General features: G+C 39.3%; 1 protein-coding gene across 11 annotated transcripts in view; it reads left to right on the top strand.

Annotated features, from left to right (window-relative positions):
* Positions 1–12,962, top strand: part of LOC129721463 (proton channel OtopLc) — a 163,728-nt gene that overhangs the window by 136,780 nt on the left and 13,986 nt on the right. For all 11 annotated transcript variants that reach the window (XM_055674051.1, XM_055674041.1, XM_055674062.1 and 8 more), the window contains 4 exons: positions 9,350–9,452; positions 9,516–9,676; positions 9,748–10,634; positions 10,694–10,978. In XM_055674051.1, coding sequence (XP_055530026.1) covers positions 9,350–9,452; positions 9,516–9,676; positions 9,748–10,634; positions 10,694–10,978 — 1,436 coding nt within the window. The remainder of the gene's footprint in view (positions 1–9,349; positions 9,453–9,515; positions 9,677–9,747; positions 10,635–10,693; positions 10,979–12,962) is intronic.

The raw sequence follows: 12,962 nt of genomic DNA, 5'->3' as shown, positions 1-12,962 counted from the left end.
TACTATCAAATTTTTTCTTCCTAAGTTTCTTGGACTGCAACCGAAATAGTGAAAAACGATTAATCAATGCATTTTTAAAGTTATAACAGTGAAATACATTACTCGGTAATATCATGTACCTTGCATACTTTTGCTTTATTATTTATGAACAATTATAATAGCTAAATTATGACTCCCCAGCATCACTGCTTTACAGTGAAAAGTAACCTCGTTGTATTTTCTACGTGACGATTGCGTTATCGGATTCAGTCAATAAGCAGCTGGTGCAAATTGGTTGCATGTAACGGTGACCAGCTGTCGCGTCTTGTCTTAGGGTTTCAGTTATGCTTTAGCGTTATGTACGGCACCAAAGCAATATTGGGAGAATTTCCGAAGCAGTGTGGACTTATTCAGAAATGTTTAAAATGCACAGTTTTATAAATGATCAAATCTAATTAAGTTAATGTCTGGTACGTAGGGACGGATGACCGGTACTTGCAGAAATTCATCGTTTCGATAACGCAGCTTGTAGCCAGGGATGCCACATGTACAGATTTATCTGTATTTTACAGATTTTTGGCCAAAAGAACGGTACAGAATTTGTATATACAGATATACAGATTTTCGTCTGAAAGTACAGATTTACAGATTTTTCGAAATTGACATTAATTTTTAAAAACACTCCAAATTTTATTTCATCAAATATCAAGCAAATTGAACATATTTTCAACACCTCACACGTTTTAAGCTAAAAATTTTGTTATGTTCCATAAAAACTAAAAAAATACAACGTTCTTTATGTTTAAACAATACAGATTTTTTTACAGAAATTTTTGTTCCAGGCACAGATGCTCAGATTTTTTCAAGAAAAAACACAGATTCAAAGGTGGAAACCCTGCTTAAAACGCCGTTTTCGAAGGCAGTACATCCTTTCAGCAGGATGTCCTGATGTTTTTTTTAGAGGATGTAACTAGACTCAACTAGGCTAATCGCTCCTATATTCATCTCATCACGCCTTTTTGATCAATTTATAGTCAAATTTTACCATATTTCCAACGTAAAACTTTCAACCACTTGACAAAATCGAGATGCAAATGAAAAACAATAAAAATCATTTCCAGTCAAATAACAACACATACTGACATACACAATATGTTGTACGTGTAACTAGTTTCTTCCATTTCTAATTCATCTGGTGTTCATGTATTCGAACTTTGTTCGTTTAAAGCAGAGAAAAAACATGGTAAGAGCAGCAGGTGCATTTTTCGCTAACATACAGTATGGGAATTCTAATAATTTTGAAGCCTTTCAAAATCACATTACGATCTATAAACTTCGCTATAGAAAAACCCAAACATTTGCATTTTTTACTAGCAACGCTTCATGGGAACCAAACGTATAGATATATTTTTTTCGATTTTGTTTCGGCTTAGCAGTCTCAATATAAAACAACGCTGATCTCTATGGGGTCATCGCCAACGTTTCGATCCGGTTGGTTGGGAGCTTCATCAGGACTTGACACTTATCAGCTTGTACAGTTTAGATTAGTGTCGACCCCTGATGAAGCTCCCAACCAACCGGATCGAAATTTTGGCGATGACCCCATAGAGATCAGCGCTGTTTTTATTGAGACAGCTAAGCCGAAACAAAATCAAATTTAGTGTCACAGTTGAATCCCCGTATATATTTTTATCCTTCTATAGATTCGTTTCTTTCTGAACTTCATCGTGTTAACCGTGAGAAAGACTCATTTGGACCTGTTTGAGAGTATAGAACTCGTGCTAGTCTTTTTTTCCTAGGGTGCTACATTCCGATTCGGAACTCGAGCTTCTGTTTATTTATACACAAGACTTCGCAGCCAACTGTTTAGTGTACAGGACAATTGCGGGGCTAGCGCTACGATCCTACTGACACTAACAGCCTTTCCCAAGCCGTGCCTCGAGCTCAAGACGACTGGAATGTTAGGCCAGCGTACCTCGGACGTCTGAGAGAGTACCCCGTGCTAGTCTAGAAAACCCAGATTTCCTTTTTGAATGATTTTGCTACCTTCTCCGGCAACACTGACCGCAATGTAAAGTTTTCTCATTTTCTAGAGATGGAGAGTAAAGTGATATTCCTAATATGCTTCCATTACACCAATATGTACAGATGGAAGCTGAGAAGAGTGCTCTAAGGCTAAAAAGGATAAACAAGTATTTAAAAGGTATTTTGATTGGACATCTGAGTATATTGAAAATTTTTAAAATTAATCCACTAGTAGAGAACGAAGACTGGATGGAATCTAGGCGAAACCTTGATATACCATAGGAGGTGATTGAAACGGATCATCAAAAATGGCAATCAGGGGACCAACTACTCCACCAAGATCGTCTGTATAGAAGAGACGGATCAAAAATGGTAATAACACGGGAGCCGGGATAACAGGTCCTGGGATGAATGTTTCAATACCAATGGGATGTTGGACGACCGTTTTCTTGACAGAAATCTATGCCATCCTAGAGTGCGCTGCAATCTGTCTGAAAAGAAACTACAGGCATGCAAAAATCAGAATTCAGATAGTCAGGCGGCTTTGAAAGCACTGAAATCATTTACATGCCAGTCCAAGCTAGTGTAGGAACCAGGTTAAACTCAACAACAAGGCTCAACTGTTCAATTAACTGGACCAGAGCCATTCTGTGGAGTATCAAAATGTGTAATACAGATGGAACTAAGAAGGTGGGAAGAAACTATGATACAGAAAAGCTGGACTGCTACAAAATCTCTGAGACAGTTCACGCTGTTCATAACACCTAACAAACAAAAAACAAACAGAATACTATGCCTTAACAAGGCATCACTCATTATATTACCTGGACTGGTCACGGGGCACCGTCCAGCTAAATATCATTCAAAACGGCTACATCGGTGTCAAACAGACATATGCCGCTTCTGTGACAATGAAACTGAAACCTCTGAATACTTGCTATGCAAATGTGTATCTCTATACAATCGTAGAAGACAATTTTTCCAACAAGGGTATCTTAAGCCCTTCTGAAAAATGGTTGTAAAATCCTAATAGGGTAGTTGAGTTCATATTAAGAATGATACCAGATTGGGGTAATACGCACAATCAGACTATGGCGGTTACCCATCATGGTAATATCCATCCCGAACCGATGGCCATGGCCTGACGAATGGCCGCAGTAGTTTAAATCCCAACAAAAAAAAGGTGAGCTGGTGAACGAAACAGTGGCGTTTCCAGTTTGACATTTGAGACTGGGACGCTACGGGAGCGATTCTGCAAATGTTGTGAGAAAAGAGGATCTAAATGGATCCAAACGTTGCAGCAATACAAATGCGGCGAGTGAAGTCTGAATAACACATGCATTGCGGATCATGGTTTTATCACAGACGAACAGACGTACCACTCCGTACACAATTTTAAGAAAATTGTGTTTCTTATTAACTTGTGCGACTTCTACTGGATTCATTCCGCAAAAGATCCATTTTCACAACTTTCAACTGAGTTCAAAGGGAAAAACACCATCACCTCTGCAACGGGAATACTCCGCATAACTGTAACTCGTTTGAATTGGCCGTTATTTTGATCCAACATTTTGATTTCAACATTGACACTACTCAAATCGTTAATTTTGTGACAATAAAAAAAACTCAATGCAATTCGGTTTTGGTCGTCCATTGGCAGTATTTTTTCCTCGATTGACATTTTGAATGAAGAGTATTGAATATTTCTAAAATTTTGTGCAAATGAGGAATGTGCACACTGAACAGATTAATCTGGAAGCGTACAGATTTTAACAGACTCAGGCACGGAATCACTGGTCTGACGGTCGCATCATCCAATAGTAAAATGATTGGTTTGCGCAGAAGCAACTTTATACGAATATCCCAAGATAAAGTGGAGTCGAGGTTAATTCCCAAATATGAATAGGAATCAACTTTTTCAATGGTGTCAGCGTTTATAGCTTTTCTTGGTAGTTGAGAAAGAGCTTTCCTGGGTGTTTTCTTCAAATTCAAAGATAGGAGATTATTGGAGAAGTAATCCATTAGCAATTGCAATTCTTGCTTTTTGACATGAGGGTAAAAAATAGCCGTATCATCTGAAAATAGTCTAAGAGTCCCCACCAGGTTAGTTTCGCTGATGTCGTTGATATAGACCAGAGAAAGTAAAAGGCCAATGTTACTACCCTGTAGGACTCCAGTACATATATCTCTTCTGGGCAAATTGATTTGATTGAGAGTGTCGAAGGCGTTTTGAGATCAAGAAATAGCGCTCCCACATCCTTTTTTGCATTAATTTCTTCTAATATCTTGTCGACAAGCTCGGCTACAGCCACGACAATGGCTGTTTATATGGCTCATTTGTAAAAAATATCATGTTTGTTTAGGAAACTAGTCATGCGTATCATAAGTAACTTCTCTAGCATTCTCTTGAATACTGATAATGTCGATATGGGTCGATAATTGTCTGTTTGACCAGAATATGGGCACTACTTGGCAGTTTTATGATAATCCGTCCCTGTTCCAATCATGAAATTAAATGATTCAGATAAAATTCGTATGAAATGACGAACATTTTTTTTTACTATACTAGCCAGTATTTTGTCGGGACCTGGACTTTCACTGGTTTTAAGCTCATTTATTGGTAGAACAACTAGAAACAGGGTTTATGTAAAGTAACGGGTTCCCATTAGTTGCATTTATGTTGGAAGCTAATTTTGAACCAACTGTTGAAAAATGTTCATTAAATGATTCACAGATAGGTTTACTATCAGAAGTTCTTGTACCATTAAATCAAAGCGTTAATTCTTGTTTGTTAGAATAATTTCTAATATTGTGTTAATATTTTTCCATCGTTTGAAATGCAGTGCATTGTTTAGTAGGTTTTCAAAATATCTTTTTTTGCTTGCTTCTAGACAACATCTAATTTTCGGACACATTTCAACAGTTTCACTGCTCACATGATATTCGGATATCTGCGGAATTTTTTAAGATACGTGTTTTTGATCTTAATCATGGTCCCCAAGTCAATGTTTATCCATGGGCATTGTGTTCCCTAATATTTGCTATTTTAGTAACAGTGTTACTACAGTTTTCGAGAATATCATATTTTGAGATTTTGAGATCAGTTTGAAGTTTGTCAAGATTGATTATACTTCAAGTTGAAATTTTAATTTTACAAGGGAGTGATAACTGAAATTATTAAGGATCGTGTGATTGTGGAGGAAGTGAGCATCACCTATTTTGCATAATACATGATTGAGAATATTCTGGCTCAAAGTGCTTGTCGCACACCTAAAGAAATAAGCCTTGGGAATGTTGAAAAAAAAATGTTACAGCAGACAAACAATTAATTTACAGTATTTTTTGTTGAAAAAAAAACAGCTTTAGCCCATAAGAATATCTGAGCAAAAGTTTCAACCAAATCAAGAACAACAAAAAAAATAGTAGGAGGTTGGTATTCAAGACACGACCGCATGACGTTGACTACCGTATTCTTATATTCCATTGAAAAAAATAGTAGAGGGAGCTGAAATGCTTCTTTTACAAAACTTCGAGGCACCAAAAGGTACCAGTTGCCGATTATTCTTGTTTACTGGTTAGTCCGTCCAGAATTCCAGCCATTTTAGTATTTTGCAGTAGCCATGTACTACTAACAGCTACCAGCATTACGGGTGAAACCGGCACGAGATGACCGGTACTATTTTGTCTTTCCTCCTTCCAGCTGCTAACACCTAGCGTCCGTATGTAACCGGTACGGTTTAGTAATGAAACTGATGGGGTGCAATGTTCGAACGGTACGTTTTATACCAAGGCTTCGTCAGACAGTTAGAAAGAAGGAGGAGCTAAGTAGAAAATAGAATGACAAGGAACGTAAATAAGCATCGGAAACAGAGAGTGACAACAACAATAACAACAAAGTTAGATCGATTGTATCCGTTAGTATCGACTGTGCTTGGGCAAAGAGATAGTGATTGGCTGCGCGGTATGATTTAGACAATCGATATTAATTACCAATTTTTCAATAGTGTATCTCAAACAATAGTTTGTTTTTGTTACATAAATTTAACCGTAAAAGAATTTCTGATCGATTGATGCGCTCAAAACCTGACCACTTTTTCCTGTTTTTCCCTGGTTGAGTTACTAGATTTTCAAATTGAGGCGCCTAACTTAGATTTAGACGTTAGTCAACGTCAAAAGTATTAAAATTGGACAATTTTTAATTGAGTTGCTCTTCTTTTATCTGCTTTCATTCCCCACGAGAAAAACTTGGTTGTCTCATCTCTAAACCTCAACACGATATAACGTGTTATTTTGAGCGTGGCTGAGAGTTCCATCAGTTCGGGTTCACTGTTTGCCAACACGAAATGATTTTCCGTACATTTGTTTAAAGCCTGTAGTACACTCTTTGTCTAATGGTCAAATATTTGACCTTCTGACATAATGGTCAAATTCATTTGACATCATGGTTGTTGTTTGCCCCATGTTAAAATTGGAGAGTGACAAACAATTATCTTTGACCAAATTTTTATCTGTCAAAAAGTGCCAAATATTTGACGCTTGGTCAAAGAGTGTAATACAGGCTTAACATACGAAATAAAATTCGTTTGCGTCTCACCGAACTGAGAAAAAAGCATAACTTGTAATGAAGGTGGAGTCATTTACAACATGGTTCTATAATTAAACCCATGCACCCAAATCGGCACATAACGCCTACGGTTTTATATTATACAATCCTGTTCTCAGCCATAGAAGCGATCTCGTGGAATGCTGTGAAATCAACCATAAATTGTTGGGTTTCAACTCAACTTTTTACCAATTTACCTCTGAAAAAATACGCCAATTTTTGTTACAAAAAGTTTGAGGTAACCTTTGGGTGAGGATATTGGCGTTTAAATCCATAAAAAATCATGTATAAACCTCGAGCATTCCAAATGTTACAAATCGGAAATGATACACTGGAACCAAAAGAAGTGTTGCTGTAACATTCGTTGCTCTAGTTTTATATATTATTTGCTTACTTCTAAAACGAAAAGATGGTTAAAATATTCAATGTTTAACGTTACCTATAAAAATATAATTTACAGTCTTTTAGAGCCTATTAAGAGATCTTCTTTAATATTTACGAGGTATGCGATGGAATAAATGGATTTATATTTAAAATATGTACGCCTTTGTGGGTGAAGCTCGCTCCTTTCAGTTTATCAATTTTTGGAACAAAAAAAGGTGGTTCGAGAACTTTTTTCCACGTTACTTTATGATATCAATTAGCGAAATAGTAAATATGTTTCGTTATTCGCCGAGAAGGACACTATTTCCAGCATTTTATCGAACAGTGTTTGGAAAGATGCACGCACTCTTTTACTCGCAAAAAATACTAATCTAAAGTTGAAACGGTTTATTAACCTATTAACCAAATCGCCCATAGACGATTAAAATGACTGTTTGACTGACAGTTGGCGCTGCAGCAAAAATGATGATGATGATTTGTAGGCAGCATTTTACCTTTTCAAGATTCTATTTGCAGTGAGTTGAATTATATTCCAACTTCAATATATATTCCAACAATGATTTTTGTATAGGAAGGGATGTTTCTAATAATAAATTTATTTACAAACATTTATTCAAAACCTTAATTCTGTGTTCTGTACCAATAAATGAACTTTTAACATTATTATCTTTAGTGGCAGTTTAACTGGTTGTTTTTTAGAACAAGCTTCTTTTGATCTTCTTTTATCAATTTTTGGAACAAAAAAAGGTGGTTCTGGAACTTTTTTCCACGTTACTTTATGATATCAATTAGCGAAATAGTAAATATGTTTCGTTATTCGCCGAGAAGGACACTATTTCCAGCATTTTATCGAACAGTGTTTGGAAAGATGCACGCACTCTTTTACTCGCAAAAAATACTAATCTAAAGTTGAAACGGTTTATTAACCTATTAACCAAAAATCTATGGGCGATTAAAAATGACTGTTTGACTGACAGTTGGCGCTGCAGCAAAAATGATGATGATGATTTGTAGGCAGCATTTTACCTTTTCAAGATTCTATTTGCAGTGAGTTATCACGAGTTTACGTAGCGGAATACTTTGAAAATTTAGTTTTGTTTATTAAACGTTATATTCAAACAAAGAAAATGCAATTCCAACACGCTATGTACCTATTAACTCCAGCTGTATTCTTTTTGACGCCAAGTACATCCATTTCACGCAAACATCGCACAGAAACAGTCTTCTGTGTGTATCAGCCTTGACCAATAATTAAATCTATCATCATTTTCCTAGTTCTGAAGTTCAAATCCAGAAGTCGCACGGTCGTTTTTAGTTTTGTGTTAAATCGCCAATTGAAGATTCCAATCATTATCATTCTGATATTATAAGTAGTTTCTTTACTCAAGTAACACCATCTTCATCTGGTGTAGTCCTCTGCCGCATTAGTTATTTCTACAGCAGCGCCAATCTATTTTCATGAGTCGAATTAGGAAACCGCGTGACAGGCCTCAAATCACAATATCAAAGGGTCGCAAGCGCAAACAACATGAGTTAGGAACGTTCCGCTTTTGTTCGTTTAATTAACATTTGCACATACGCGACCGTTAGACATAAGTGACTGTTATACTGCACTTTTTCTGTACGTTTGTTAGTTTCGAAGGCATTAAACTAAAACCGCTCGGAAAATGCGTTCCTTTAAATACAAAATTCACGAATTACCGCTGCAAACCCCACGCGTTGAACTTGAAACTTGAGCCATTTTCATTATCGAAGCAACGCGAAAGCGTCCCATTGCCAACCCGTCTGGAAAGTTTGGTCCTTTTGTCCACCTGTCATAATGTATTACGTGTGTGTGTGTGAGTGTTATTTTGCAACAATGTTACCTTTTTTCGAAACTTTCTCTATCAGTGTGGAATGTTTTTTTTCTCTAACTTTATCGCAATTCTACCTCCGTGTTGGGACGCGTGGTATTGCATGCCGATATGGTCGTCTCCCCTGTGGTGTTTTTTGCTCTCTCTCTCTCTCCCCCTTCACTGTCATCGTGCGCTATCGTTTCCGATGCCGGCGCAGCAGCAGCCAGCAGGTTCCGTTTCCGGCTGTAAGAGGTTTCATAGGAGGAGAAAAAAAAGCTTTCGCATCACTAATCGGAATGCGAAACATCAAACGTTAACCGGAAAAGGGAGAAACATTTTCAAGTGTAGAGTAGTTTCGTAAACTTTTTTTTGTACACAGTTTTCGGTCCATCAGTAAACTTAGTACATGTCTTTAGTTCCGATTTTTGTTGCTAGTTTGATTTGGGTTCTTTGTGTTTTTTGATCACTTCTTACGTTAAGTAATTAACTAAATGATACTGAAGATGGATTCGTCTATGCGTAGGACTCTACCCCGGATCCGGAAGTGGCCCTGTCCCCTCGGTGCAAGCGTAAAACTACTCTGGATCCGGCCCACGGTTCGTTTTTCCTGCGCGTCGGTGCCATTGGTAAGCTTGATCTCAACCCGAAAGTGGATGCAAACTCAAACTTCTTTTATTCGCACTATCTAGCTTTTGGATTGGGAACAATGATCTACACTGGTTTGGAGTTTGGTTCGTTCTTCGAGATACCGTTCACTTCACCCTGTCACCAGATTCTGCGTGGCGTGAACCCGCTACTGCAGATGATCTTCACCTTCATGCAGATGTACTTTATCTTCATGAACGCCAGGGTGAGTGGCAATCGGTTGGAGACTAGTTAAAACAGATTTAGGGAACTTCCATCTCTTCTCATTTCTAACAGCTCAACATTCACCGGTTCAAGGTTTTGGCCCGTTTTGGTCTCATGCATATCGTAGCCACCAACGTTTGCGTCTGGATTCGAACGCTGGTGCTGGAATCGTTGAAAGAAATCACTGCCTACCACCAGCGGCGTGGACCGGCTCCAGAAGACAACGCCATTTTGGAGAATATCCGCCAGCACACGCTGCGGAACGCCGGCATGGTTTTGGGTACCGAGCTGGGACCACGGGAGGAAGGCGAATGGGAACCGATAAATGTTAACTTAATCGCACAAGACGACCCAGGCCAAGATGCCGGAAGTAACGGCATATTGTCAAGAATGGTTCAAAACACTGCCAGAATTTTGACGGAAGCCACAACCTCACCGTATAATTCAGCTCGTACCAACCTCGTATCAACGACCACCACAACAGCCGCTCCTACCAGTTCTCCGATTAGAAATACGATCACTTCAACCGCCGCCAATTTGTTCGAACGACTTCGTGACATTGTAGTTACGGAGAGTACAACAACCTCAACCACCCCGGATAGAGATGATTCACTGATCGCTTCGACAACTGTTTCATCAACGGCGTCAACAACCACAACGACGGCTGCCAGCGCTGGTGGAGCCTATCTGGACCAGTTTATCGATCACGTTGACTATTTGCAGCGCAACAACAGTCTAGAGCAATCGTACGAGTCGCTGGAATCGTTGTTCCCGCAAGCATTCATTGCTACGTCCACGGTCGCCACCAATGGAACAGCAATCAGCTGCGGCCGCGTCAACATCATGGGAACGATCGTGCAGGACTCGGCCCCCTATCTGTATCCGTTCATCATCGAATACTCGCTTATTGGGGCTGCCGTGATCTACGTAATGTGGAAGCACATTGGACGTTATCCGAAGTGAGTTAAATTACACCGAATGCGTCTTGAAACTTTTTTTGATTTCGGTTTTTTATCAGGTTCACTAACGAGGAGGATTTGGAGCACCGCTTGGAAGTCATGCTGTCCCGCCGGGCCGTGGTGATGGCCCAGCAGGCTCGTACCGGCCGTGTTGATTGCGTTGGCGCTTCCAAGGGACTGTTCTTCGGGCTACTGCTGCTGGTTGGATCGTTGATCTGTTTGATTTTGTTCTTCGTACTGGTCAGACATCCGCAACTTTCGCTGTTGGCTATCTATCTGGCTGATGCGTCCCACTGCATTCTGATGGTGCTGGCCGTGTTTGCGATTATCATTGGTTTTATTCGGTAAGTATTTGGTGTTTTTAAATTTTACCACGTTATAATGTTAGCTGATAGTTTAGTTCACTACGTTATTCTTCGATATTTGATCACAATTTACTACAAACAGTATAGTATTATTAAAGACTAACTCAGACGTAATACTAGAGCCAAGCTCTATCGCAGCAAAAAACGATCATTTCAAATTTCCAAGTAAATAACAGCCGTCGCGCGACAACATCGTCTGAGGCGCTGTCATGTAATCTCACACATTTTCTGTGGTTCCTTATTTGACACACGGTCGTACACTAGCGCTATAGATGGTGCTAGTGTTATATGAACTATTGTTATCATCTGAAAGATGACGTTATTGAAAATTTGCTTAAAGTGTTATGTCGGTTAGCCTGTGTTATCGAGTTATCACGAGATGTTATGCGGATGTACAGCTTTTTCACATGTCAGGCGAAATAAGCATTAGTAAATGTGAAACATCCGCATGAAAACTGACATCCGCATCCACATCTACATCCGTAATCACTTATCAGCATTCGCATCCGCATATCTGCAAAAATGTCTAACAAATCACATTCGAAACATCCCCAGTTTGTAGCATGTGCTGCTACAGCAGTATGTGACACCCCCACTAAACCAAATAGTCACGAAGAAAGTTATAGCGAATGTCCACTTATTCATTCGTTTATGATTGGTTATTCTCATACAGTGGTACCGGATGCTCCTCATATACTCCAAGCTCCTCCAGAAATTTGCTCAGCCAAATTACTTTGCAGTAAGCTTAGTAACTTATTCGACCTCCGTTGAACACAGCGCCACAGTACTCTGCTTTTCATCCACGAAATGTCTCCACCGTGAACTTGGAACATGCTGCCGGATATGGATCAACGGTTCTCCAGGTTGTTGTCTCAGTGCGTGTAGGCATATGTTTGAGTTCTTTCTTTGTTCTATTTATCAGTTTTTCCTCAGTTTTTGCGACAAATTTGTTGGAGTAGATCTTACGCTTCAGTTTTGCCCAAAAACTCTCGATAGGGCGCAGCTATGGGACGCTCTATCTCCTCCAATGATTGCTCCGAGTAGTGAGCCGACAGCAGATCTAGCCAGTACGCCGCGTTTTCGCCCTTATGGTATTTCTTGATGAACGACGAAACTTCCGGCAGGCACTTCTTACTATAAATTTCTCCGTTCATAACCAGTCCGGAGCGAAAAAGAGCGGCTTTGGCTTTGACATCAAGTAAAATACGAAGCGCCTCGCCAGTCGTTGTCATCCATGTTCGCCAGCTAATTTTCACAGTTTGACCGGTTGCACCAACCTCCCGACCAGGCGCTCGCAGCGATGTAGCCACTTTTTCCTCAGTTTTCATCTTTTCATCTTCAGAATTTTTTAAGTTTCTTATCGCTCAGAGTTGTCGGGCTTTCTTCCGATGCATTGATTACTGTGCCAAGATATTGTAGATGCCGAAACGGGCGTTTCCCCGACGTCCACGATATCCGTTTTTGACGTGGCGGGGTACCGTTCTTGCAACGCGCACGCTTCTGAATGAAGTAGTTTCACTGTTTTTGCTATCACGGTTAGAGTTCGAGTTGATTTTTTCCTGCTGACTCATGGGTTATTATGATTGAGTTGTTTCGTTAGTGCGGGTAAAGTAAACCCATGAAAAATCGGCAATGTTTGTGCATTTTTCTATTGCAAACGTTAAGGCTCAACGGATTTGTCAAAAAATCTCCATTCAAAATTAAAACTTAATCGGACTTCTAGTAAGGCTTCACTTACAGTACACGCAAAAGTTGAAGTCTTGTACAATCATTGTGTCTTCCCGATTCGCACAAATGTTGCACAGAAATCGCACAATAAATGTGTGAAACGCATAACGCAACAGTAGTACTGGGAATACATTAACATAGAATGAAATCAGAATATGTATCATATACCGACACTTTACTTCTCACGTCGAGTGTATTAGTGACTGTTACTCATGGAGCAGTGCAAGCAGCAAAC

This window comes from Wyeomyia smithii, chromosome 1 (assembly GCF_029784165.1).
Source record: "Wyeomyia smithii strain HCP4-BCI-WySm-NY-G18 chromosome 1, ASM2978416v1, whole genome shotgun sequence".
NCBI lineage: Eukaryota > Metazoa > Arthropoda > Insecta > Diptera > Culicidae > Wyeomyia > Wyeomyia smithii.
Note: the sequence above shows the minus strand (reverse complement) of the source record. Positions and strands in the feature narration are given on the sequence as shown.